This window comes from Sus scrofa, chromosome 9 (assembly GCF_000003025.6).
Source record: "Sus scrofa isolate TJ Tabasco breed Duroc chromosome 9, Sscrofa11.1, whole genome shotgun sequence".
Lineage (NCBI taxonomy): Eukaryota > Metazoa > Chordata > Mammalia > Artiodactyla > Suidae > Sus > Sus scrofa.
The window spans coordinates 4879859-4906249 of record NC_010451.4 but is presented as its reverse complement, the minus strand read 5'-3'; the positions used below and the strand labels follow the sequence as shown (position 1 = coordinate 4906249).

The window sequence follows — 26391 nt, the reverse complement described above, 5'->3', positions numbered from 1 at the left end:
CAACCATCATACTTCCCAGGGTGCCTTCATACACCGAGTGTCGTTTAGGACCCCTTGTTGCCTTGATGAAAGGATATAGTGGACATATCCTATCATGAGACGTGCTGGTAAACCCACTGGTGAATCCAAAGAATGCGAAGGAGTGATTCAACTTTCCACATCACCAGAGTGACTTGTCACTAATGATATGACCGTAGAAAGAGTGTTGCAATAAATCATAAAAGAGGAAATACAAACCTCTTTAAACTTGCAAACATGTGGGTAAAAACAATCATCATTTCTGTGTAAGAAAATGGTGACTTACATTTAGAAATACACCCCTAAGGAGCCACAAAGGTCAACTTTATTTTAACGTTCGCGTGAATTCATGATATACGACCAAATGAACAAACTAAGATGAGCAAGCCGAAATCCCCTGGTGGTAAGAACGCTCTGCAAAGACGCGTGAACTCATTGCTCAGGTTCCGTCGCCGTGGTCCATCCCCGTTGTCTCCCTGGAGCCTCCCCAGCGAGGCCGCCTTGAGGGTGACCCTGGGGATCTGCTGGGTCTTTTGACGCTACAGATAACGGGGCTCATCGGGGGCGGGAGAGCACAGAGACAGGGCCCGTGAGGATGCGCGCCAGGGCTGGGCCGTGGTGCCCGAATCTAGGCATGATGGACAGGCCTAGCTCGGGCCCGGAGAAGCAGAGCCCGGCCAGGGGGTGGGAGACGCAGGTGCGGAAGGCCTGGAGCTGCTGGCCTGCGGAGGCGGTGGCCAGCACGGCACGGAGGCACCGTTAACAGAATGCCCAGGTTCCCAGAAATACAGTCACTCCCAAATTGTCTTCTTCGACCTCACCTCTTGAAGCCTTTCCTATAGAAGGAATTACCGCTCATTTTTCTAACCAGGGAAGGATGCCCACAGAGTTTCCTCGTGCACCCTTGGGAAAGCCAAGGTCTCCTCATTGCCGTCACGTGAAACCCTCTACATGTCGGTAGACCAGGAGACGTGCTATCTTACTCCTCTTTAAACTTGAGCCCCTCATGGAACCAGGTCTCACTACTGGGAACCCCAGGCCTCAAGCATCTTCTCAGGTCCCCCGGGTCCCTCTGGGGTCATCCTCGGGTGTCTCTCACAGACTCATACTAGTTCATTCTACGGAAGCGACGTCTTTAAAGCCGCTTCCTTTACTGTACCTCCTGATATTTCTTTCTTTTGAAATCTAATCTAAGAGTGGAATGATGGACTGATCTGCTCCTTCATTTTTTTGTTTGTTTAGTTGGTTATTATTATTATTATTTATTTTGGTCTCGGTGTTTTCAAAGATATCTCCCCATCAGAAACCAGGCTGGAGGCCTGATACCACTTGTGTAACTTTAACAAGGTAAACTCTAGAGCAACGTTTCCTTAGCAGGTATGACGAAAAGTGCGGATCAGTACGTGTACCTTGAAGCAGAAACAACGACAAAGCCTGTTCCCTGCTCAGATCAGGTTATTACATACTAAATCCAGGGGTGCCTGGAGGGAGGCTCCAAAGACAAGTCCTGCGATTCTGGATCTAAGGGTCTGATATAGTTACTTGCCTCTACATTCTCCCCAGTAAAATAATGATGATGATATTTCCTACTCCAGGGATGGCTGTGTTTTAATGAACGGTAATGGTACTTCCTACTCAATCAAGGGATGGCTGTGTTTTCCTTAGTGATAACAGTATTTCCTAATCAAAGGATGGATGTGTTTTAATGGCACACCATGTACCATTAGCACCAAGTCTGAAATGCAATATACAATTTATTACAAGAAGCAGAATTGCTCTCAAAATATCTAGTCCTCCTATAAAGAGGAGGTATTATAATTTAAGCAAGAGAAGGTCACATTCCTAACCTGAACTCAAGCAAGAAATACCCCCGTGTTTTATTTAGGGCCGTGAAAGAGAACTGGGGAAACATAGGGAAATAGTTACTACCTGCTGCAACCCTTTGGCCTGATTCGGGATCCTCTTCTGGGCATCCCAGAGACTGGTGAGCCCCAGGACTCAGCCTGGTTTCTAAGACCCAGGAGCTTGCAGAGGACATGGCGAATCTCCTTGGTCTTAATACTGTATATGATGGGGTTCAGCACGGGGGGCACGAAGAGGTAGACGTTGGCCATAAAAAGGTGGACGGCAGGTGGCGCCTGCTTCCCAAAGCGGTGAATCAGGGACAGCCCCACCATGGGCACAAAGAACACCAGCACAGCGCAGAGGTGTGAAGTACAGGTTTGGAAGGCTCGGAGCCGCTCCTCTTTGGAGGCCAGTCTCGCCACCGTGTGCAGGATGACGCCGTAGGACAGAGCAATGAGCACCAGGTCCAGCACCACAGTGAACATGACCAGCGTCAGCCCGTACAGGTTGTTGAAGGTGGTGTCCGTGCAGGCCAAGTGTATCACCTCCTGGTGTAGACAGAACGAATGGGAGAGGACGCGAGACCCACAGTAAGGAAACGTCCTCAGGAGGAGAACAATGGGCACAAGGGCTACAGGTCCCCGGAGGATGACAACCAGGCCGGCCCTGACCACTCTCTGGCCAGTGATGAGGGCCGAGTACCTGAGGGGGTAGCAGATGGCCACAAAGCGGTCAAAGGACATGACCAGCAGTACTGAGGACTCCATGAAGGAAAAGGAGTGGATGCAGAACATCTGCATCTGGCAGGCTCCAAAGTAGATGCCACGGGAGTTGAACCAAAAGATGCCCATCGTGGTGGGCAGGGTGGACACGGACAGGCCCAGGTCCGTGAGGGCCAGAAAGGAGAGGAGGTGGTACATGGGGGCGTGCAGGTGAGGGCTGGTCTTGATAATCATCAGGATGAGGCAGTTGCCTGAGATGGCCACGAGGTACAGGAGGAAAAGGAAGATGAAAATCCAGGGCTGCATGGCTTCCAACCCAGGGAGGCCAGTGAGGTAGAGCATGGGACTAAACTGCGTGAGGTTGGACAGGCGCGCGAGGTGAGCACTGAGGGGGTACTGGGCTGGCATTTCAGGGCGGAGCTGAAACTACATGGAAGTGTCTGGTTATTAACCCTTCGGTTTCGAGCGTATTCGCGTGACTTAAGTATTTCCCCCATATCGCTGGCATCCCTTCCTTGGTCTACACCCCATCCACTACGCCCCTATTTCTCCTGCTTTACTGACCTCCCGGACACTTGACCTGCACAGCCTGATCCCCCTCTCCTAGGTCCCTTCCCCACCGCAGTCACAGGGGTACTGGGAGTAACCGAACTGCTACTTCAGTAACTGAACTGTTCCAGTATCGCCCCCTTCCGCAGAAGACAGTCCCAGCTTGTAAGAGAGCGATGGCAACAGCTCCAGTTTACCAAACCCGTGCATGATGCAGTACCGCGTCAAACTTTAGGGAGTTGGGTGTATTTATCTTGACTATGAAGCATTTCTTTCCCAGTTCACAGAAGATGAAACCACAAAAAAGGCAAATAACTTGCTCAAGCCTCTCATCAGGGAGCTAATCCCCTACCTCACGTGAACTCACACCCTGAGTTATCAGTGAATCAGTATCAGGGATGGGATCTGAACCCATGTTTACCTAATTCCAAAGGGGTCCAGTCCTAATAAGAGATTCCGTCCTTTTAGCAAGCCCCTTCCTGCTTCGGCGTCTTTCCAAATTCATCTTCTTTCTACCTTAGTCAACAAACCCACCTCCAACATAAACCACAGCAATATCTTCTCAGAGCCACCTCCTCGAGACATGACACTAAAAACGAAAGTAAACAAATGGGACTTGATTAAACTTAAAAGTGTCTGCACAGCAAAGGAAACCCTAAACAAAAGGAAAAGACAACCCACGGAAAGGGAGAAAATATTTGTCAGTGAAGCAACTGACAAGGGATTAATCTCCAAAATGTATAAACACCTTCTGCAGCTCAATACCCAAAAAACCCACCAACAACCCCATCAAGAAATGGGCGGAAGATCTAAACAGACAGTTCTCCAAAGCAGACATACGGATGGCCAAAAAACACATGAAAAGATGTTCAACATCACTCATGATTAGAGACATGCAAATCAAAACCACGATGAGGTACCACCTTACACCAGCCAGAATGGCCATCATCCAAAAGTCTACAAACAATAAGTGCTTGAGAGGGTGTGGAGGAAAAGGAACCCTAGTACACTCTTAGTGGGATTGTGAATTAGTACAACCACCGTGGAAAGCAGTATGGAGATTCCTCAGAAAACTAAACATAGAGTTAACATTTGATCCAGCAATCCCGCTCCTGGGCATCTACCCAGAGAAAACCATGACTCACAAAGACACATGTACTCTGATGTTCATTGCAGCACTATTTACAATAGCCAAGACATGGAAGCAACCTAAATGTCCATCGACAGAGGAATGGATCCAGAAGATGAGGTACATGTACACAATGGAATATGACTCAGCCATTAAAAGGAATGAAATAATGGCATTTTTAGCAACATGGATGGACCTAGAAGTTATCATGCTAAGTGAAGTCAGTCAGACAGTGAGACACCAACATTAAATGCTCTCGCTTACGTGTGGAATCTTAAAAAAGGACACATTGAACTTCTTTGCAGAACAGATACGGACTCACAGACTTTGAAAAACATGTGTTTTCCAAAGGAGACAGGTTGGGGGTTGGGGGTGGGTGGGGATTTGGGATGGAAATGCTACAAAATTGGGTTGTGATGATCGTTGTACAACTATAAATAAAATTCATTGAGTAAAACCCATATTACTCTTTCTAGAATTCTCCACATGTACGTTTCTTGTTTCTATTCTTTATATTGTCTTATATCTTTTGCTTTTCTAACGGAAAACATTCTTGTCTCTTGTGAACACTGGCTAATCCTTCAATAGAGCACAACTATCACTTGCTCTGACAAATCTCTGTTGACTTACTTGTGTAGCGTTAGGCAAATCCTTTTCCAAAAGCACAAAGTACCTTTGCTACAGCACTAGGAATGTGTAACTTCGCACACATACATCCTGTATATTATGTGTGTGTGTTTGTGTGTGTATATATGTATATATACTTATACTTTGTATAGAATCCTATGATACATACTTACATAGAAGTACATATATGTATAAAAATAAACACATCTATGTGTATTTACCTATATAGAATAGTGATATTACATCATAGAATACATGTTCTTTCAATACATATATACTTTATATACTACACTGATTTTTGCATATAAGTAGATATAAGCATAAATTATGCCAGAAAATGTATTTATATATTTGTACAAGTGTTTATCATATACAGTGTAAATATTCCTTGTATATGACCATATGTAGTCCTTATATGTGTTTGGGTGTGTTATGACTTATCATTTTTACCCACTCTGTGGTACCAGCCAGACCCCTGGGGCCCGGTGCAGTGTCTAACGCAAGGTGGGCCCCACTCTGACTTGCATGAAAAACTGAGTAAGTGCTTACCTCCTGCCCTGATCAGCTGTGCCTGGAGTTTGGGGTCGCGTCCTATTTTCACTGACTTTAGAATAATAAGGACAGGGAGAGGGGTCTGGAGGAAATGAGAATTTTCATAGAGAGACCATGACAGGGCAGGTCTTTATTCCTCCTGGAGAGGAGGTGCCAGTGAGTTTCTCCTGGAAATGAAAGACGATGCTCTATGCTAAGGGAACAAGCGAAGCTTCTCCACTTCTATTGAAAAACAGGGGTCCCTTCATCAGCACAGGGTCATGGCTGATGACACTGCAATTACAGTATTCAGAGCAGAGGCGATCCAGGGGAGACCTAAAGAGGAAATTCCTGAAAAGAGAGGTTTTCACTATAAAGCGAGCAATTAGATCTCTATCTTATGTTCTAAATATTCTCTGTTTCTTCGAACATATTCTATTTTTAACATGGATTGGGGCTGGAGACCACTGTTTCTTACGCGCAGGAGAAGCTCAGATGGAGCCCGGCCTAGGCTCAAGGACCTGGATCAGAACCTCACTCTGGAGCCAGGAAGAACGTTCCCGCAGTGGCCACTCTGCGGCCAACACGCTCTGGTGACTGGGGAGGCAGAGGGCTGTAGGAGGGGGAGGGGTGCCCTGGGCCCTGGGGAGGCACAGGGGTGTCTGTATTAACACACAAAGCCTGGGGGCAGGACCTCCTCTGCCTTGTTACCTGGTCTGGCCCATAAAATGCACATAAAAGGCACCTAATATGTGTGTGGTTAAGCGCATGGCCCTTTGGCAGATGAGAGGAAACGGGAGGCTGAGGGAACCAGCCAGCTCGCCAGGGTGTATGGAGACCAGCGGGGTAGAGCATCCTGAGGGCAGTGGGAGGCTGATTCCAGACAGGAGGCACGGAGGCCTGGCCTGGCCATGGACAGCCTGGCCCAGAGGACACAGGAGCCCTTTCTCCTGGCCTGAGTCACAGAGTACTGCAGACGGTGGCTCCTCTTTTTAGGGGAGCGAGCCCCGATCCTTTGTCTGCCTCTGGGTCTATGCAAACACGCTGAGAGAATCTGTAGTGAGTTTCTATGCCATCCCGGATCCCACTTTGCAAATGAAAAACCTAAGCAGGGTGCATTGTGGGAAATACATGTCGAAGGTCAGTCAAGGGCGAGACCTGAGGCCCCTCCTCCCAGGACCACTGCTCTCATGGATGCTTCTACCTTCCCCCTCTGCCTGCAGTCCCTCCCTTTCTTCTCATCTGACCCCCTAACACTCACGGCTGAAGCCCAGGGCAGCAGCGAAGGATCACCAGCAGCTGCTAGATTTTAAAAAGTGCAGCCAGGTCATCTGTCCTGAGAAAGGAAGAGGGTGGCAGGATACAGCAGGCTCAGTGGGGGGCCCTGGACCGTGTCTGCCAGGGAAGGATTTATCCTTTTTCTTCCTCTGTGCAGGTGACACAGCAGGGCTCCACCGGGGAGGAGCCGAGGACAAGCACGGACTCCCCAGGGCTGGGGGCCCAAAGGCAGGAGTCCTCACGACTCTCCTCTCCTTGGCCTTCGCCCCTCTCTCCCTTCAGGGCCTCCCCTGGGGCTGAGGAGCCCTAACTTGGCAGGGTGCAGCCTCCAGGCTCTGGCTGCTGACAGATGCGGGCTGCAGGCACCTGGCAGTCCTTTCTTTACCTGCTGTGCCTGCTAATGAAGACGGCAAGTCCACGCACCTGTCACCTCATTTCTTCCCTTCCTTTGCTCATTAGAATAAAGCCACAGTTTGCTAGATGTGCTGGTTGTATGATATACGATATGCAACCCCGACATCAGCTCAAAATAAAGGGCTCCTCTTCCTTGCAGCCCCACAGTGCCCACTGCCCCAAGGCCCTCTCACTCTTGCCCTCATTTTCATGCCTACTTCTGCATTTCCTTTTAAAAGATCACTCATTTACCCTTAAGGACAGTTTTTCAAAAGCCCTCAAATCCGCCAGCTTTCCCCACCATTCCTTCTCCTCTTGCCTTCTTCACTGTTCAGCAGCCTGCACCATCATCTCCTAGAAAAACCATTTTTTTTCTCCTGTGTCTATGAGCCTGAATCCATGTGACCAGGTTGTACACAGATTTCTCTTACCATTACACACACACACACACACACACACACAGATTCCCATGAATAAGGCATCACATTATTATATTCTTCAAATTGGGAATCATTGACCAGAGTTGCGTTTGGATAAGCCCCCCCAAACGGGGCAGATGTGTCCAAAACGCATCCAGATCAGAGGTGGCACAGACATTGACCCAGTACATAATGAGTGGTCTTGGCCAGAGTGCAGCCTGGCAGAGTCAGGGTGACAGGGCGGCAGCCACAGGACGTCTCACTAAGTGCTAGTTAAAAAAAGAGGGTTCTAGCTTGAGCACAAGCCTCATTTAGGCTTGTAGGAGACGAAATCCCCATCAGAAAAAAATTGAGAAGATTCCACCTTTATTGAAACATCATTTTGGCCATGACCTAGAAAGACTCTTGCTGAGGTATAGGTATGGTATAGTAGCCACAATCTTACCCTTACTCCCGTCAACTATTGCTATAATCTGGGGCCCATCCATCACATTCGAGACGATGTACCAATGATCAAAAGTGCTACCTGAGAGATGGACACAGCAACTGTGGGAGTTTGGGTGGGTGGGAACCAGCCCACCGGGGGTCACAGGGAAGGCACTCAAACTGAGCTGTGTGGAAGGAATTTCCCGGAGTTCCCGCTGGGGCACAGTGGGCAAAGGTCACAGCTGCTGGAGCTCAGGAATTTCCACATCGCCACGGCTGCAGCCGGAAAAAAACAAAAACAAAAACAAAGAAACAAACACATACAAATAGAAAGGAAGAATTTCCAGGAAAAATGAGTAGCAGAAGTAGAAGCTAGGGCATAGGGGGAAAGAAAATTTTATGTGCTCCGAGAACTATAAAAAGTGTCCATACTCAAATATAAAATCTAAGAGAGCTATTCCTATAGAATGAGACAGGGGAGGTGTCGGGGATAAGACTCCGGAAGGGTTTACATGACACGTCAAAGACAGGATATAATAATGAACATTGGGTTGAAGGAAGCAGGGAGTGGCCTTATGTTTTTGGAGAGTACAGTGTTAGCAACATGCAGGAAAGATTTAAAGTCTGGCCTGGGGGTAGCCAGTATTTGCTGTGTGGAGCTCAGTAAGGATACTTAGCAATTTCATGTAGCGATGTGGTTTAATGCACAACTACGCTTCTCGAGGAACTTGGAAGAGCTGCCTGAGTATTTTTTCACCTGGCATCTATAATCAACTCTGGATTCTGCTTCTCTGAGTTATATGAGAATCAAAGGACCACAGTCAAATAAACAGTCACTTGTAGATAAGAGATAGAACTCTTCGCTCTTATTGCTCTTTTATACCTGTAAAAGATCTTTAGATTTGTCATATTACAAAACAATCCTCAGTGAAAGAAGACTGAACTGCACTGAACCTTCTTATCAGTTTCCATTCACTGTGCCTCTAGTAAGCGTCCACTCTAAAAAACCCTGAGCAGGGCCTTGCGGCTACATAGGTAAGCATGATACGGTCTGGCCTTTATGAAGCTCAAGTTAAATAAACAGATTGTTAAACAGAGGTTACCAAAGAGGGGTGACTGGCCCAGGCTGGGAAGACGGTTGGTTTCTGGAGGCTGGAGGCAGGGAATGACAAAGAATATGGCTGCACCTCTGTGTCCTTGGGTAACGATGAAATATTATAAGTATCAATGGGCTGAGCATGGGTATGTGATGGCTGGGAAGATGGGGTATCAATATGTCGGGGTGAGTCATTCAGGCCTTGGGTGTGAATGTATTAGAACCCAGCTGCTAAAGCATCTAAATCCATCGCTAAAATATCAATGCAGGAGTTCCCATCGGGGCCTCAGCAGAAAGGAATCTCACTACTATCCATGAGGACACAGGTTCAATCCCTGGCCTCACTCCATGGGTTAAGCATTCAGTGTTGCCATGAGCTGTGGTGTAGGTCACAAACTCGGCTCCGATCTGGTGTGGCTGTGGCTGTGGCTGTGGTGTAGGCCAGTGGTACAGCTCTGATTCAACTCCTAGCTTGGGAACCTCCATATGCCATGGGTGCAGCCCTAAAAAGACAAAAAATAAAATAAAATATCAATGCAATACAAGAGTGTAGCTATTTGTATATGTGCTGGTGGATTTTAGTGCTTGTAATATTGTTTCACATGTGTCTCTGTGTGTGTGTGTGTGTGTAAGAGAGACACAGCGGCGGGATAGTTTGGCTCTGGCTCTGTGTGTGTGTGAGATCAGGACTGACACACTCAGCCCCTTCCACAAGGAGCACAACTGAGCCTATGCAGAATCAGAGATTAAGAAACCTGAGGGAGAAGGAGACAGAGACATATTTGATCCTATAATGATTTTCTGGGTCCCAGTGCAAGTTATGTTTAGAGGCTTTCTACCCAGAATCAATACCTAGCCCACTGGATCAGGCTTGGTGGGGTATGAGGTTGAAGCAGAGATGAAAGAGCCGGGTCAGTATACATTCTGTAGTTTTCCATACAACCACCAGGGGGAGCCTTGTGCCCCCAAATGGGCTTGAATTCAGTGTCTTCTCCCCCATCCCCCACACCCTCCCCAGCAGGTCAAGAAAGGGGAGCTTTCCTTCCCGCGCTGGCCCCCCACCCTCTCCACACCTCTCAAAAGGCCCTGACAGCCGCCAGCCGCTTGGCTCCTCCTCTGAAGGCGAGGGTCTCTGGCTGGGGCATACACACCACCTGCACAAACCCACATGAATCCCTGAAAATGACAGCGAGAGAAAATAATTTTCCTTGTTTTCTCAAACTGTAACGACTGTAACTTCACAGGACACAGATCTCAGTGCACTTGGAAGTCCTGCGGATACTGGCCAACCTCTGGATCCCCGTTCCGAACGGACACAAGCCTCAACAAAACCCTCAGACTTCTCGCCGCTTCATCCAGACTCAGTGAGAGGGTTTCTGTCCCAGAAAATGGCTCTAGGTTGACAGGGAGCAGAATCTGTCTCCCTAAAATACGCCTCTGTGGCCTCAGCATTATTTAAGCGTGATGATTTTTTAGAAATACATACGCAGGAGAAGCTCTGAGTTCCCTGCAGAAGGCAGCCTTTCCTAAGGGACATTATATTGGTGAGGGGAGCCTCCGACTGTCCGGCTGCCTCCCTCCGTATCTGCAAGTGGGGAAGGACTAAACCTCTAGATCCCGGCCCTGCAGGAGGCCAGGGCTGACATCTGCCTCACCGCCTCACCCCGTTCTCTCTGCCCTTCCAGACCCCCCCACAGCTGTCTGCCTACACCCCACATCCTTCGGCTTCGGCTGGAGCTGGGGTCGAAGGTGGTGGCTCGGGCCGCTTCAGGGAGTTCGTGTTCCCCGGCCTCTCCCATGGACATGGGTGGTGTACGTGTTAAACGCCTGCTTGGTTTTCTCCTATTAATCTATCTTTTATTGTGGGGGGTTTCTGCCAAGAACCAAGAAGGGCAGAAGCAAAATCATTTTTCCTCGCCTGCAAGGCTCATCTCGTTCCTCGCCTAATCCAAGGCCCAGGCCAGTGGGACGATGTGCTCCCTGGACGAACTCGGCTTTCCTGTAATTGACTGGAAAACGTCCAATCTCAGAGGCTGAGATTGCCAAAGGCGTCCTCTGTCCTGGCCCAGCGCCTTTGAAGACGTTTCCAGCTGTAGTTAATCTGGTCCCTGTTCCTGCTTCCCTGGATGTCTGCACTTACAGAGAGGATGGATGTAAATGCATTTGTGGTGTGAATGCAGACACCCATAATCCAGAAAGACTGGAATATATTCATAGAGGAAGGCTCTGCATCCTTCCATAGCAATCCCTTTAGAACGCGCTTCCTTCCCTCTGTCCTACCTCTGTCCGGTCTTTCTGAAGAGGAACAGATTTTCATTCTTACTGTGGGAAGTTTTCAGAGACACCGCCTTTTGGAAAGCCAAGCGTCTCTCTCTTCCTCCCAGGAAACATGAGCTAAGCTCGCCTGTCTCTCTTATTGGTCTCTCTCTGCTCGTGACAGAGGGTGCTCAGGATACGCAATGATTTCGATGTTGTCTTAGGGACTCAAATGTTCCTGGATGCGACAGACGGAGATACAGTCAGGTATAACCAAGTATATTAGTGTTGCCAAAGAAATAAGGAGTTAAACCAGACTGAAGGGCCCAGGAAAAACCTTTGGAAAGGAGTCATCAGAGAAATCAGTGTGTTACAGAAGCACATTAGCCAGGGAAGGAAGAGGAGGAGCTTGGAGCTTTCCAGACCTTCAGCTGGCTACTGGAATGTCTTCTAGGACTCTTGGAAGATGGCATGAAACAGCAGGTGTTCACAGGACTTTGAAATTCAGAGTCTGATCACTTGGTGGACCCATATGACATCAAGCAAGTGATTTAACTTCTCCCAGTTTCACTCTCTTCAGTAAAATATGTTCATATCAGTACATGACTCAGGCACGTACTGAGAGGGTCATGTGTGACGAAGACATACTAATTCTGGGGGAAAAAAGGAGCTATCTGTGTCCAACTTAAAATACACCACATATACCCTCTCGGGAAACCTGAGAAAATTCCCAGACTCTCACACTGATTTTGTGTTTCATTATTCAGAGCAATGAGGAAGCCCAGAGGGTGAATTCTCTTATCTGAGCCATGCAGGTTTTATACTAAGTAGGCAGTTGTGGTAGGATTTAGACAGGGCATCTCTGTCTCACAGGAAGAGGAAAGATCTGAGTTTATGTGCTGGCGACAATGGACTGGGCTGTTACCAAGCCTCTCTGTGACAACATTTTGTCACCCTGTTATCTAACTGGCTTTGCATTATCTTTCCTCCTGTCTTGAGGCTTAACTTCTTGGCTGCCTTCAAAATAGCAATATACGGCTTGTTGGGGCCCTGCCTGATCCACAATCCTGATGCTCCAGTTGGTCAGCTGGCCTCTGCCAGCAGCTGCACTTTGAGGCTGACGCTGATGGTCTTTATTCATCACTTGGAACAAGCGTCACTGCCGACCTGGGACCCTGAGGACTTACTTTAGGGAAGCTGCCTATATGTGCCACAAGAACAATACCCTTTGTTAAATGTTGGTAAATGAATATACTTCTTTAGTCAGACTTGACAAGTTCAACGGATCACACCCATATGCCCGGAGACATGAAGACTTCCTTGGGGATATTCAGAGAGCTGCATGTTTACCCACTTACCCAAACAATGTCTATTAAACACCTCTTACATGGCAGAGCCTGTAGGAGGTTCTAGGATACAGTGAAGGATAAATGTGAAGGTCTCCAGGAGTTCCCTGGTGGCCCAGTGGGGTAAGGATCCAGTGTGGTCACTGCTGTGGCTCAGGCTCGATCCCTGGTCCTGCATGTCACAGGTGCAGCCAAACAAACAAACAGAAACGTTAAGGTCTCTGTGCTCTGGATCCTCTAAGTTACAGAAGTATGACTGTGTCACATCCGAGCTGTAGAGGCACAACAAATGCAAAATGAAGCTGTGAAAACCAAGAGTGGCCTTCTCTGAATTAGGCCAAAAGTCCTCCTGGCGGCTCCCAGCATTAACGGGTCCATCTGGACCTTCTGTCTTTTCCCACCTGTCCACACACATTCCTGTTTACGGTTCTAGCCCCTCGAGAACAATGCCTCCTTCCAACCAGCCAGCGCCGAAGCCGGCGTCAGAAGACCTCATGGAAACCATTCATTCTGTAGACACCGAAGGACCACAGGGAAACGAGATGCCACGAGGAGCCACCAAGAGAGTCTTGGGATGGTGACCACTGTCTTCTCTTCGGCTGTCGATGGACTATCTGCAGGTGCAGTCCACACGCCAGCCTCGACCCAGAGGGAATGCATTTGGGGTGATACCCAAGAATGCCCACGCCTTGGTTCTCCCCAGCCAAGCAGTGTTTTGCTCGAAAGTTTGACGGAACCTAGCCACTCGTCTTCCATTAAGCCAACACTGTCTTGTTCCCTAACATATGGCTAGGAGGGGCGGGGGTTTGGCGACAGATAAGAGGAGGACTTTCAGGAAATATTGGGAATTGTAAAAAAGAAAAAGAGAAGGAGAATCCTAGGAGAGGGGGAAAAAAACAACTAAAATCTAAAATTTACTGGATGACTCATTGAGTAATAAAAAAAAAAAAAGAGAGAAACCAACAAAATGAAAAAATTTAAAAAAATAACATTTATAGGATGGGATCCAGAGTAGATTGAACAACACAGAGGAAAGACTCGTTAACGGAATTTGAAGACACATCAATATAATTCATCCACATAGAAATACTGAATAAAGCAAAAATATATTAAAAAATGTACACAACCTCAGAGGCATAAGGGACAGTCTCAAACAGACTATCATCTTTAAGTGCAACAGTTGAGCTTTCTTCAGAAGACTGCTGTTTATATTACGGAGAAGGATATTACATTTCTTTAAATTCTATTCTACAAAGAAAAACACTAGCATTATTTTATTACATAATGAATAAAGAAATGAATAGTTACCTTTTATCAGTATACTTGCCTGATTCTAAGTCTATTTAACTTTACAATTAGTGGTAAAATAAATAAAGACGCAGGATGTAAAAGGTTGCTGGAAAGTTCCTGGTTCAGTGTTTTATGTGATAGATACTTCATAAAGAGAATTTCTGTCCAATAAACTTTCCCTTTTGAAAGAACTCCACAAATCCTCTGTCAGAAACATCTCTAGAAAAGCTATGGGCACAAGGCTTTTGGTTTGGTTGGTTGGTTGGTTTGGTTTTGATTTTGCTCACAGTGCCCTTGGAAAATCAGCTTGGGATTTATGCAGTTCTCTTTGTCCCTTATGTGGTCCAGAGCAGCTGATGCTACACAAACCTTCCTTGCTTCTGTCCCTTGGGATCCTGTACACAAAGATGCTACTTCCCTCCCTGAGGACCTGCAGGAGCCCACATAAATCCTTCTCCTCAGCAGGCTGAGAAGGTCTACAGAGAGCTGAAGGCACTGGCCAGCAGAGACAGGTGAAGTACATGGCCACAGAAGGCCAAAAAGATGGGACAGGAAGTGAGGCTGGATAGGAAGAGTGAGTTCTCTGAACTGAACAAAGAAAGATGTACCACCGCAGAGCCTTGGGAAGGAGAGACAGGGCTGGAGGAGCTTGACAGGCGCTGCCTAGATCATGGCCTACAAATTCCCCTGGACGGTGCCAAGGCACAGGCTACTGGAGGGGCGTTGTCTATGGGTAACTTTATTTGGGGAGAAACGGCACCGAGGAGAAGGTTTCTTAAGGATGGAAAAGCTAATGTGAGACAACAGATTGTGTCCGTGTCTGTGTACCTGGGTCACTATGCTGTACAGGAGAAAAAAAAGTGTATTGGAGAAATATTAAAAAAAAAAAAAGTATGGAAAAGCTACTGGAGCTCTGAGACCATCAGGATAGCGACAGGATAGTGATGGACAAACAGAAAGAGTTTCCGGTTTCCATAGCCCGAGACTTCTTCCCTTCCTGTTCTCTCCCGCTTCCTCAGTCCACCAGTCTTCACAGCCACTGGGTAATACTTACAATGACCCCCAGTCGCTTAGGGATCCCCAAGTACCAATTTGTATTTTCTAGGGGAGGGCAGACATAGCAAGAGAGTCTGAGTGTCTCAAATGCAAGTTTAGAGAAAATATAAGGACATTTTACCTGATTATCAACATTAAAAACAGACAAAAAAAGTTTCTCCAAACAGCTGTAGAGAAGGGAAACGAAATTCCCCTTTATGATTCTATATTTTTGACTGAGTTCTCTCTGTAATAAAAGAGAGATTAACAGGCAAAAAATAAGGTTTAATAGTATTTATGCTTTCTGTCTACACGGGAGATATGCAGAAAACTGAGTAACTCCTTCAAACAGCGCAAGCCATAACCTTAAATACCAGCTGAAGCTGAAGACAGACAGAGATGCTGGGAGGCAGGCTGTTGGGGGGTCATCAGGAAAGTCACGGTCAGTAAGAGGAAGGTGATTACGCAGCGTTAGGTCCTGGCCTCGCCCATTGATGAGAGTTTGCAGAGATTTCCTCTCCTTTTCCCTGAGCAGAGAAGATATCTTCACAAATCCACCTTTTTCCTTCTAAATATCAACATCTCTTCCAGAAGAACAACTGCTGCTCAGTTTTCAGAGAATCTCCCATGCCTGCTGTTTCTTAAAAATCACCAGCTCAAGATAATCCTTATGCCACAGAGGCATTCTTCAGGGTGCAATTCTGCTCCCCTGCACTTCAGGAACTTAGAAATCTTCAGAAAACTATTGGTTGATGCAAAGGATTGAATTGCTTCACGCAACAAAAGGAACCTTTGCTTGAATCCAGCTCTGCCAGGCTGTTCCCACAGAGATGCGCCTACCTGTGGTTGCAGCCTCTTCCAGAGAGTGCTTCCCAGCCCAGCTTTTTAACATAGGTCCTCCCGACAGGTGTCTGGGCACCAGAGCCTTACACATTTTGCTCATTTAAGGTCCTCTGCTGGTGTGTTTATCGACAGAGGTCCCTTACCACCTGGCCTCTAAAAGTTCTTCTTTCTCAGGAGTCCTGAGTTTCTCAGGATTCCTCAGTTCCTCGGGCATTATGTTTCCCCACTCCTCACCCCGTTCCTTTCTCTCTCTGTGGTTTAATCCACTCAAAAGAGTGAATAAGGTATGTAGGGTTGCCTTGTACAATTGCTGGTCTTAGCTCTCTTTTTCCTAGCTTAATGGCAGGGAAGAGTGTCCTACAGTCACCTCTCCGCAGCAGTTGTCCCCAATAGCCATGAAACACCCCGACATCTTCCTGCTGTAAAGGACAGATAAAGACATCCTTGGATAAATACATATACATGTATATATATCACCTATGATCTTAATTAAGTAACTGGCAGGTGGAGAGATGACAAGCTCTGAGGTAAAACAAGCAAGGACAATAAAACATTTGTAAACGCATCTCCCTGGTATTTCCGTTCCCAGGTCTTCCCTGGTGCTCTCTTACTCAGTGATTTCAAGTGGCCGTGGAGCATTGACTCGGGTCCTTGTGTTTTCCACTTTCTGTAGATTTGCCAGTGAACTCCGGTCTTGCGGCTGTCTCCTCCCGTCATGTTTTTGGTCACTAACTCCACTCAAGTGTCCTTCTCCTTCCTGCTCACGGGCATCCCTGGGTTCGAGAGCGCCCACGTCTGGATCTCCATCCCCTTCTGTGCTCTACCATCTCCATGGTGGGAACGCCAGCATCCTCGCGTCATCGGACGCAGCCCTCCGCCAGCCCATGTACCTGTTCCTCTCCATGCTGGCCCTGACCGACCTGGGGCTCACCCTCACCACCCTGCCCACGGTCATGCCGCTCCTCTGGTTTGACGTTCGCGAGATCAGTTTTGAGGGCTGCTTTGCCCAGTTCTTCTTCCTGCATGCCTTCTCCTTCATGGAATCTTCCGTGCTGCTGGCCATGGCCTTTGACCGCTATGTGGCCATCTGCCGCCCCCTGCATTATGCCACCATCCTCACCCACGAGGTGATCTGCAGGATAGGTCTAGCCATCATCGGCCGCTGTCTTCTGGCTGTTCTCCCCCCGCTGTTCCTGCTGAAACGGCTCCCCTTCTGTGGCTCCCGTCGTCTCTCCCACTCCTACTGCCTCCATCAAGACATGACTCGCCTGGCGTGTGCCGACACCACTCGCAATAACTGGCACGGGTTTGTTCTAGCTCTGCTCATTACGTACTGGACCCCCTGCTCATTGGGCTCTCCTACGTACTCATCCTGAGAAGCGTCCTGAGGATCGGCTCCCGGCTTGAAAGGCTGCGGGTTCTCAATAACTGTCTGTCCCACATCTTGGCTGTTCTGATCTTCTATGTGCCCATGGTGGGGGTGTCCATGACGCACCGCTTTGCCAAGCGTGCCTCTCCAATTGTACACATCAGTATCGCCAACATCTACCTTCTGGCCCCTCCCGTGATGAATCCCATCATCTACAGTGTTAAAACCAAACAGGTCCGTCAGGGGATCCTTCACCTCTGTGCTCACAGACAGTTGCAGTAGAGTCCGGAGCAGTGGGTTTTCGGTACTACGCCTTAAAAAAAATAATTTGGGAAACTTGGAAAATTCTGCTTTGGGTGTCTAGTCATGTATGAATCACAAAAAAAGAAAGGAAGTTAAATACATGATTGCACTCCCCGAATTTGTTATTTATTTATTTTTATTTATTTATTTAGTCTTTTTAGGGCCATGCCACAGCACATGGAGGTCCCAGGCTAGGGGTCAAATTGGAGCCACAGCTGCCAGCCTACACCACAGCCACAGCAACGCCCATCCGAGCCTCGTCTGCGACCTACACCACAGCTCATGGCAACGCTGGATCCTTAACCCACTGAGCGAGGCCAGGGATCAAACCTGCACCCTCACGGCTCCTAGTTGGATTCGTTTCCGCTGCGCCACGATGGGAACTCCTGACTTTGTTATTTAAATTAAGCTGAACCACCTCCTCACAGTTACTGTTTTTGAGCTATATTCACTCTGTCACAAATATCAGCGCATCATTCCTGTCCAGAGCTGAATAATGTTATATTTTATAGATAGCTCACCATTCCTTTCCATTCATCCATTGGTAGAAAAATCAGTTGTGTCACTTTTAGCCATACATAGTCTGAGAGCCCAAACGCTCTAGCACAGATTCTACTTCAAAGGAACTTAACAAATATTGGTAAATGAAGGTTTAATCTCAGGGATTGTCCAGAAGCTTCTGGTCCACTCGTCTGACCCACCGTGTGGGCTTCTTGGAGGTCGGTACCAGATTTGTGGGGCCATGGGGAGGCGGAGGGTTCTGAGCAGATGCTTCCAGCATTCTTGGGAGAGAGTGCCTCTGAATCCTCATGAGACTGTGCAAATTCAACATTCTATGACCAAGAGCACTTTGGCCTACGGAGGAAAGGCACCACCAGCTCTGTGTGTTTGGTTCTTCCTGTTTCTACGCATAACACCTTAAGTCACTCAGTCTCTGGAAACCTCAACATCTTTTGATAAATAGAACTAAAACCTCCAGCAGGTCCTGTTTTCTCACAGCGTCCTTGTGAGAAGAGAATACTAGTCTCCCCTTTGGAACATCTTACAGACGACCCAGCCTCACGCGGTAAACAAGTGTTTACAACATCCTCGCTGGCTTCGGCAAGTCAGACCCGCTCTCTCCTCACTGATCATAAAATGACCCCCCTTGCACAAAATGTCTAGTAAGAATAATAGGAAGAATAACAGTTAAAACGTCTACTGTTTTACGCTGGGCCAGAAACGACGGGGTTCACTACATGTATGAATATGTTTAATCATTAAAAAGATCCAACACCTCAGACCAACACAGAGAAAGACGGAACCATGGGCCAGAGTTCACAGCCTCAAAGTGGAAACTGGCACATTCTAAACCAGAGCGCTGATTCCCAAACTGCTGCACGAGCTTACGTCCAAGGAAGCAGGAAAGGACGAGGTGTTAGGCAGCTGAGGACGTTATAACTGGACTACTCGGCCTGGGCCATAATGAAGTAAGTGGGTTGAAAATGAAACAAACCAGAGCAGCTGAGGGCTCCGTAGAAGCAAAGAGCCAAGAGAAGCCTGGATGACGTGTGAGGTGTAATTGGAAGAGTAGTTTTGCCTTCATAGAATTAAAGCTTTGAAGAATGTCTGACTCCTGAGCCATGGCTGAGTAAGATGGGAAACGCTTAGTCTTGGTCAAGCGTTGGCCGTGAGGCCTTCGATGATGGGAACAGGTGCAGGAGAAGATGCTTAAGGAAAAGAACTCTTGCGAACACGTATTGTGCCAGGGTCTCTACCATGAGGGGCCGGCCCGTCGGAAACATCATTTTCCACTTCAGAGAGCTCCTTTAAAAAGGACTGCGTTCCAGTTAACAATGAAAGAACTACATCCCAGCAGTTAAAGGACTTTGCAGGTGCACAGACCTACGTACAGCAGAGCTTCTCTCCACCTGAACCCTATTCAGACTCTGGAGACTGTTCTATGCTGCTTTCCCAGAATGTTCTCTGCTTCATTCTCTCCAGGGGCAGGGGCTCTACTGGCAAAGCCTGGGAGGGGAGTGGCTGGAGACCACAGGGTCTGTGCCTAAGAGATACGACTCGGAGTCCTGGGAGGGGCGAACATTTGGGCCAGAGTCTCAGGGCTCCGATAAGAGCCCCGCCTGAACCCTCCAGAGCCTGCACAGGATCTCCTGCCTGGGGCTGGAGAGGGGTTAGTCAATTATTGTCCTGAATTTAAAATTCTGCCCCGGAGATTTGGGGGCCCAGAGGAAGCCCCTTATCACCCCTCCGACATCCTACCCACAGGGAGACCTTCCCTCGGAGCCCTTTCTGATCCTCACTCCGGTGCGGGGCCCTTCCTCCTTTGTCTTCGGTGCTTCTTTCACTCACTTCCTTTCCCCGTTGTCCCACCGACCTTAAACCACCCACCTAAGGTCTGCTCTGTCCCGTTTGCTCATGGTGTATCTTGCCCACTTGGGCTGACCTCTGCCACCTAGTCTTTAGCACAGGCACAAAGCATTAACGCAGCCCCTCTGGGAGCCTGTGTTGTCCCCTGGCCCACAGACATGCTTCTCTACTGGCGGCGGGGGGGGCGATTGCTTGGAAGTCCCCTTGACCCAGCTCCTAGCAGTGCTTCAGCCTGTCTGCCTTCCACTGCGGGTGGCGGTGCTAGGTCTCCGTCTGCAAGCCTCTCTTGTTTCTACAGCCACATTCAGACTCCTCGGACCCCCAGAGAGGCAGACAGAGGTCCTCCACGAATGTAGGGACATAAACTTCATCCCGCCATCAAGCCAGCATATTTTGAATTTTTTTTTTTTTTTTTTTTTTTTGTCTTCTTGCCTTTTCTTGGGCTGCTCCCGTGGCATATGGAGGTTCCCAGGCTAGGGGTCCAATTGGAGCTACAGCAGCAGGCCTATGCCAGAGCCACAGCAACGCAGGATCTGAGCCGTGTCTGTGACCCATATCATAACTCACGGCAACGCCAGATCCTTAACCCACTGAGCAAGGCCAGGGATCGAACCCGCAACCTCATGGTTCCTAGTCGGATTCGCTAACCACTGCGCCACAACGGGAACTCCTTGAGCATCTTTGATGTGCTAGAGAATATTGATGGAAGTGGAGGTGGTGCCTGGACCATAACCCCTGCCTGCCCTCAAAGGTTACTGCTGCAGACTTTTTAAAAACTGCACAATATGATTTAAATGTATAAGGTTGTGATGCATGAAATCATGTCTTCTTTGTGTCAATATTGAGTCTCTCCAGGGTCTCAGTACCCTTGAAAAGGCGTGAGGCCAGGAGTCGCAGTCACACCCAGAGCCCTGTCAGGGCACCAGGTGACATGGGTATCTCGCTAATGTGTTAATTCATGAGTGGGCTTGGAAGGACATTTTTAGGAGAGTAAACCTATACCCACTCCTGTGATCACAGAAAAAGCTGGCGGCTGACTGGAAAGTCAGAATTCATTGGGTTGTTATTCTTTATCTAAAGGCATGTCTTTACCGTATTTTCTAGCACATGCTTACCTCTTGGGAGGGAAGGTGACCTTGGTGACATGACCAGGCTGGAAGCAGCCTGGCATTGTTCTGTCTTGGGCGTCACCGTGTGCTCTAATCCTATGGTTTCTATAGCAACCCAACACCAATAACAAGCTATGACACAGCTCTCAAGGCACTGGAGCTGTTGCTGGGTGACCTCTGGTCCTCAGGTTCAGTAGATGCTTCTGAGACGTGGGACACAGTTGAGGTCTGGCCCAGTGGATGGCTCTGTTGGTCTAAATGTCTACAGAATACCTCATCAGACAAAAAATAAAACATGTGGCGCTCAGTTCACCTCCACTCGAAATCAAGGGTATTGCCAGCGTTATTAAAGACATTCTTGGTTCTTGGAGGGTCTCTGATTTGCTCCCTGCTGGGTGGGCAGCTGGGACAAGGAGGAAAAGCAGCCAGCAGTAGCGTGAGCCGCCCCCTGGAGTCCACGGTTCTGTACCTCTTGTTCTGTCCATGGGCAGCCGGCAGCTCGTAGGAAACCGTGCAGACCACAGTCATTGAAAATCATTCACTAAACATCCCCCTTTCACAGAACTATATTAAATTAAATTCACCGATGGAAACGTAGGAAAGCTTGGCTTCAGTATACTCAGAATACACACACGCTCAGGAAAGGACAGGCAGACCCCAGACGCAAGGGGCTTTGGTTATTCCCTTTGGAGACTTTCCTGTCACACAGCGGATGGACACACAGCTTAGAGGGGACCCCTGCCCCAGAGTGACAGAGGCATCCGGAGATACACAGGGAGATGCAGAAACAAGAGAAGGACTCAGGAATGTCATCCACTCTTAGTGCACTATTTTATTTAATAAAGAACATTTGATTAAGGTCCTACTCTATTCAAAGCATTGTGCTTGGAGTGGGTTTCAGAGCCCCTCGGGGGAAGGCAAGAGCTAAATGTGGAAGGGGAGTTTCAAGTGACAAGTACTCCAGACAGAAAGACACGCCAACCTCCTGGCCTGTCAGGACATGACACATCGTGCAGCCTGTAAACTGCCCCCAGAGCGCTGGCCGTAGCCCCATGGTTGCAGGTGTGCCTTGGGTCCATATGACCCCAGATTCCAGGGATTCTATGAGGTTCTTCTCCTTCTCAAGGGCAAAGGCGTGTGCAGAGGTCAGAAGTCCATCTACGTCTAGACAGAACCAAGGGACCAGATTTCATCAATTTTAAGGAGATACATTGCTCTGGGTGGGCTGCACAAAGCTTGTTGAACCCTGGGGGTGTTACCCTCTCATCCTCCTCTACTGAATCTGTAACCACCCGACACCAGTAAAAACGGGGTCTTCCCTGGCCCAGAAGTCCCCCTCATCTGACAGGTGGTTGACACCTACCCTACCACCTGCTGAGAAAGCCTTTTCTGCAGCCCAGGCCTTCCTCTGCCCCTGGTACGTATCTTTTTCTCTTCTTTTCTTCTCTTTCTTCTCTCTCTTTCCCACCTAACTGTTCGCACGTAGCTTGCCCTTCAGACCACTATGCTCGGCACACTTGACGAAGACACGCCACGTTCCCTTCATGTATGGTTCCAATCTGCATTAATTTCCTCTTCAGGCTCTGATCACACAGAAATGTACAGACTTTCTAATTGGCTCCCTCTCATCAAGATTTAGAATACAACTTTTCCTCTGGACCAGGAGCTTACTTATTTCTTCATTTTCATTCATGTTACTGTGCAAAAACTGAGCATTGATAGTTCAGATCTCCAGGTGTCTTATATGTACACTGGAATCAATTAATTGTAAGCATCACAGAGAAGCAGGAAAGAAAAGGTTGGCAGGAGAGTCTTTTGGCTCCAGCTTTTGTGGAGGACTTTGTCTCTACACTGAAATATATGTGAATGTAAGAATCAGAGAAGAACAGTAAAGTGATTTATCAAGAAATCTCCACACCCTAGCCCCTCTGCTCCTACTTTAAAACAGCTGTCTCTATGAAAAGAGCTGTGTTTTCTTAAAGATGATCCATGGAGCAGTTCCCATAATACAGGAGGAAATAAGTCCTATGTTATCATACTTCTCCTAAAGTACACAGTCCAGAAGCTAGGAAAGAAGAAACACAAATATGACACATAATTACAGGCAGACACACAGCTGAGATGATCAAAGATAAACAAATAAATAAGCAAAAAAATCAAATAGTCCCTTGGGCTGATCCATTTAAGATTATCTGCTAGCCTGGAAGGGGCCACAGATCTTGTTTCATGCTTGTTACTTATAAGTCCTAGAAGTTCTGGGAAATTCTTGACCTTTCTGGGACCGAGAATAGGCACAGGCGTCAGAGACCCCCGTGAATGCCAGCTGACAAAACCCAGAGACAGCGTCTGTCCATGTGAATGAAGGGACTAGTCTTTGGGTGGCCCCTTTGTTGGTCGCAACCTCAGGAGGTTCCCAGGTAAACTCTGAAACTGGCCATCACACCCAAAGGGCGGGAGAGACAGAAGAAAAGGCAAAGCACTGCAGATCGGGAAGTGGCAGGTTTAGTAGACACGGGAACTTACATGCGAGCTTGTCCTGGGTGGCTGCAAGACGGGTAGATCTCAGCACCTATCTGCCAGGATCTTAAGGGCTAATCTTAACTGGATTGAGTGCCATATTCCACCTGGACAGTCTCAACCATCTATCGCTATCGCAGGCCTACGTCCTTACGCAGCTCCTAGTGTGGGGACGGCAGGAGGAATGCAGCTTCCAAGTACGAGAAGCAGAAACCTCTGATTGCCCAGGTCCAGCCTTCTGGTCAACTGGTGGTCTCTTCCGTTCCTCCAATGCCCTTGGGTAATCCTATCATGTCACCCTCTATCTTCTGTTCAAAATCATGCGTTTCTGGTTCACTTTAAAGCCTGCCGCTTGAGTCACGGGTCCTGGCTCTTCAGCTGGTCACAGGACCAGGAACGCCCTCCCTTTATGCCTCGACTGTGAACAAGATCAACTTGGGCCGATATCTGGAGCTGGATCATTTTTCCTTCTAGTCACAAGCATTACCTCCATCCTCTCTCTTTCTCTCCACCCCACACACATGGCCACCTCTACATCCACTCTGGTATTTTGTGCGTTCCAGGGACACCTGTCCAGTCGCATCTGCAACGCGCTCCCAACTGGAACTTTAATACCGCTTTTCCATCTGAAAATCCGTTATCTCAGTTCAGCAGTCCTAAGACTAACTCATCAAGGCAGGGGTTCTCTGGATGAGAAATTGAGTTTCTGTTTATTATTATTGTTGTTAATAATAAGTAGATGTAATCATATCTGTTTTATTATTTATGCATTTACATATATTAACAATGATAATATTAATAAATGTTCATCCAATTTTTACTGAAAAGACTTAGATATACATACTTTTCCTAGAGTTGTCATTGAACTGAGGACAGAATAAAAAGCTCATTGCTTCAGTTAGTGCAATTTTCTGGAAATAGTCATTAGCTCTGTAGAAGCTAAAAGAAAAGAAAAGAAGAAAAAACCTAGATACATGCCTGAGGTCCAGAGTGTGTTATTGCTAGGTACAATCAAAGCTGATACATACAGAACATATTGAAAAATAATGAGCTTTGACTTAAATACTAGGGACCCATATCGCACATCCAAGAATCATCTATCAGGTGCCATAGGCTCACCAGACAGGGCGAGTTACCTGGGAAAAGCACAAACATCAGCTGGGCCCTTGAGACATATGCTTAATATTGTGTATATGCTACTAACACACAATGCAACAAAACAAATGGGCCGGGTACGAGGATCTAAACAGCAGAGAGGTTGGTTTCCATTAATCCAGCTTTCTTAGTTGCTGCCACCAACAAAGCTGTCAGTCTGTCTGGGTTCCCCACCTGATGCTTCAGAGGGCAGTGTGTCAAAGGCAGTGCTCTAGAATGAGGCAGAGAGAAGAAGCGAATCATGCCGCTCTGGATCTGCTTGGTTTTAATGCTGTAGATGACAGGGTTCATAAAAGGGGGGAAAAGGAAGCAGACATAGCTCATGGTGATGTGCACCACATGAGGCGCGTGCCTTCCAAACCTGTGGATAAAGGTCAGCCCCACCACAGTGATGTAGAAAACCAGGATGCAGCAGGTGTGGGAGACGCACGTGTCGAGGGCCTTGGCCCTTCCTTCTCCAGAAGCGATGCCCGTGACAGTCTTGAGGATGACAATGTAGGAGAAGAAGACGATGAGAACGTGCACTGAGACCACTGCAAATACAGCCACCACTGGGTAGAGACGTTGGCACAGGCTACCTTGATGACATCTTGGTGCAGACAGAAAGCATGGGAGAGGACATGGGATCGACAGGAGGGAAACCAGGGAAGGCGAAGGATTACCGGCATAACTGACAGACCAGCCCTTGTCAAGACCCCCACCCCAATCCTTAGGACCCTGGTGTTGGTGAGGATGGAAGCATATCTCTGGGGGTTGCAGATGGCAATGAAACGGTCATAGGCCATGGCGAGCAAACACCAGACTCCACGACAGAAAGCGTGTGAATAAAGTAGGCCTGAGAGAAGCTGGCCCTGTGGCCAATCTCTCTGTGATTCAACCACAGCACACCCAGAACCGTGGGCATCGTGGTCAGGGTCACTCCAAGGTCAGTGGCTGCCAGCATAGCCAAGAAAGAGTACACGGGCTCATGGAGGTTATGATCGGCCCTGATGAGAAAGAGAAGGGCGCCATTACCAAGAAGTATGGAGACGTAAACCACCAATACCGGGATGGAGAGCCAGCGGTGGGCCTTCTCCAGACCCGGGAAGCCAGTGAGCAGAAAGGGGAAGCAGAGCTGTTGAGCCACATGGTGAGCTTGCAGAGAGGAAGCAAGTTCCTTCAGATAAGGCAATAGAAACTCGAGTCCTAGAGAAGTTGCCCTCGACGGTGCTACCAGCTCACAAGATATTTATCAGTCTTGACTTCCAGTGACAGCAAGGAAGGTAATTCAGTCATTCCCTGGCAATTCCAAGGTATGGCAGAATAAAATGTATAAAGAAAAATCTACATATCATTCAGGGTTGATTATATAGATAAGGCTTTGGACAAAATACTAGGGATGGAACAGTGTGTGCAGAATAGACCTGGTGGATGCCCTTATAGATCACAGAGCCCAAAGCTAAAGACAAAATCAACAACAACAACAAATCAGTGTATCTGAATAAGGCCATAAGAGCCTTGCAACTTACAGGGCATTCTTCATGGGGCTCATCTTGACTGGTGACATCAAGGGTCGACGGAAAATCCCCAGAGTGTGTGAGACCTAAAAGATCAGGAAAAAATTAGTTCTACACAACATTAGAGGGGCAAGCATGGACATCCCATGGTAAGACACGCAAACAAATAATACATAGATTAAAAAGCCAACAAATAAAATAAGGCAGACTTATTTGATTTGTGGGAATGACTAACATTCAGTATTCCTGGAGGGAATCAGTTGACACGCTGG

The 26391-nt window shown here is 47.9% G+C and overlaps 2 protein-coding genes and 1 pseudogene across 2 annotated transcripts; 1 reads left to right on the top strand and 2 right to left on the bottom strand.

Moving 5' to 3' along the window:
• Positions 343–3405, bottom strand: LOC100625386 (olfactory receptor 51M1-like). The gene has a single exon (XM_021062365.1). It carries the CDS (start codon positions 2991–2993, stop codon positions 1944–1946), a length of 1050 nt encoding a protein of 349 aa, XP_020918024.1. The 5' UTR covers positions 2994–3405; the 3' UTR covers positions 343–1943.
• Positions 16484–17509, top strand: LOC110255372 (annotated as a pseudogene).
• LOC110255364 (olfactory receptor 51B6-like) lies at positions 24226–25751 on the bottom strand. Its single transcript, XM_021062366.1, is given in 4 exon segments — positions 24226–25183; positions 25186–25419; positions 25422–25730; positions 25733–25751. Coding segments are annotated over 4 exon segments (1035 nt in total). The 3' UTR covers positions 24226–24710.

Coding starts and splice junctions, on each gene's coding strand:
- LOC100625386 (XM_021062365.1), bottom strand. CDS start 2,993: ATGCCAGCCCAGTACCCCCTCAGTGCTCACCTCGCGCGCCTGTCCAAC.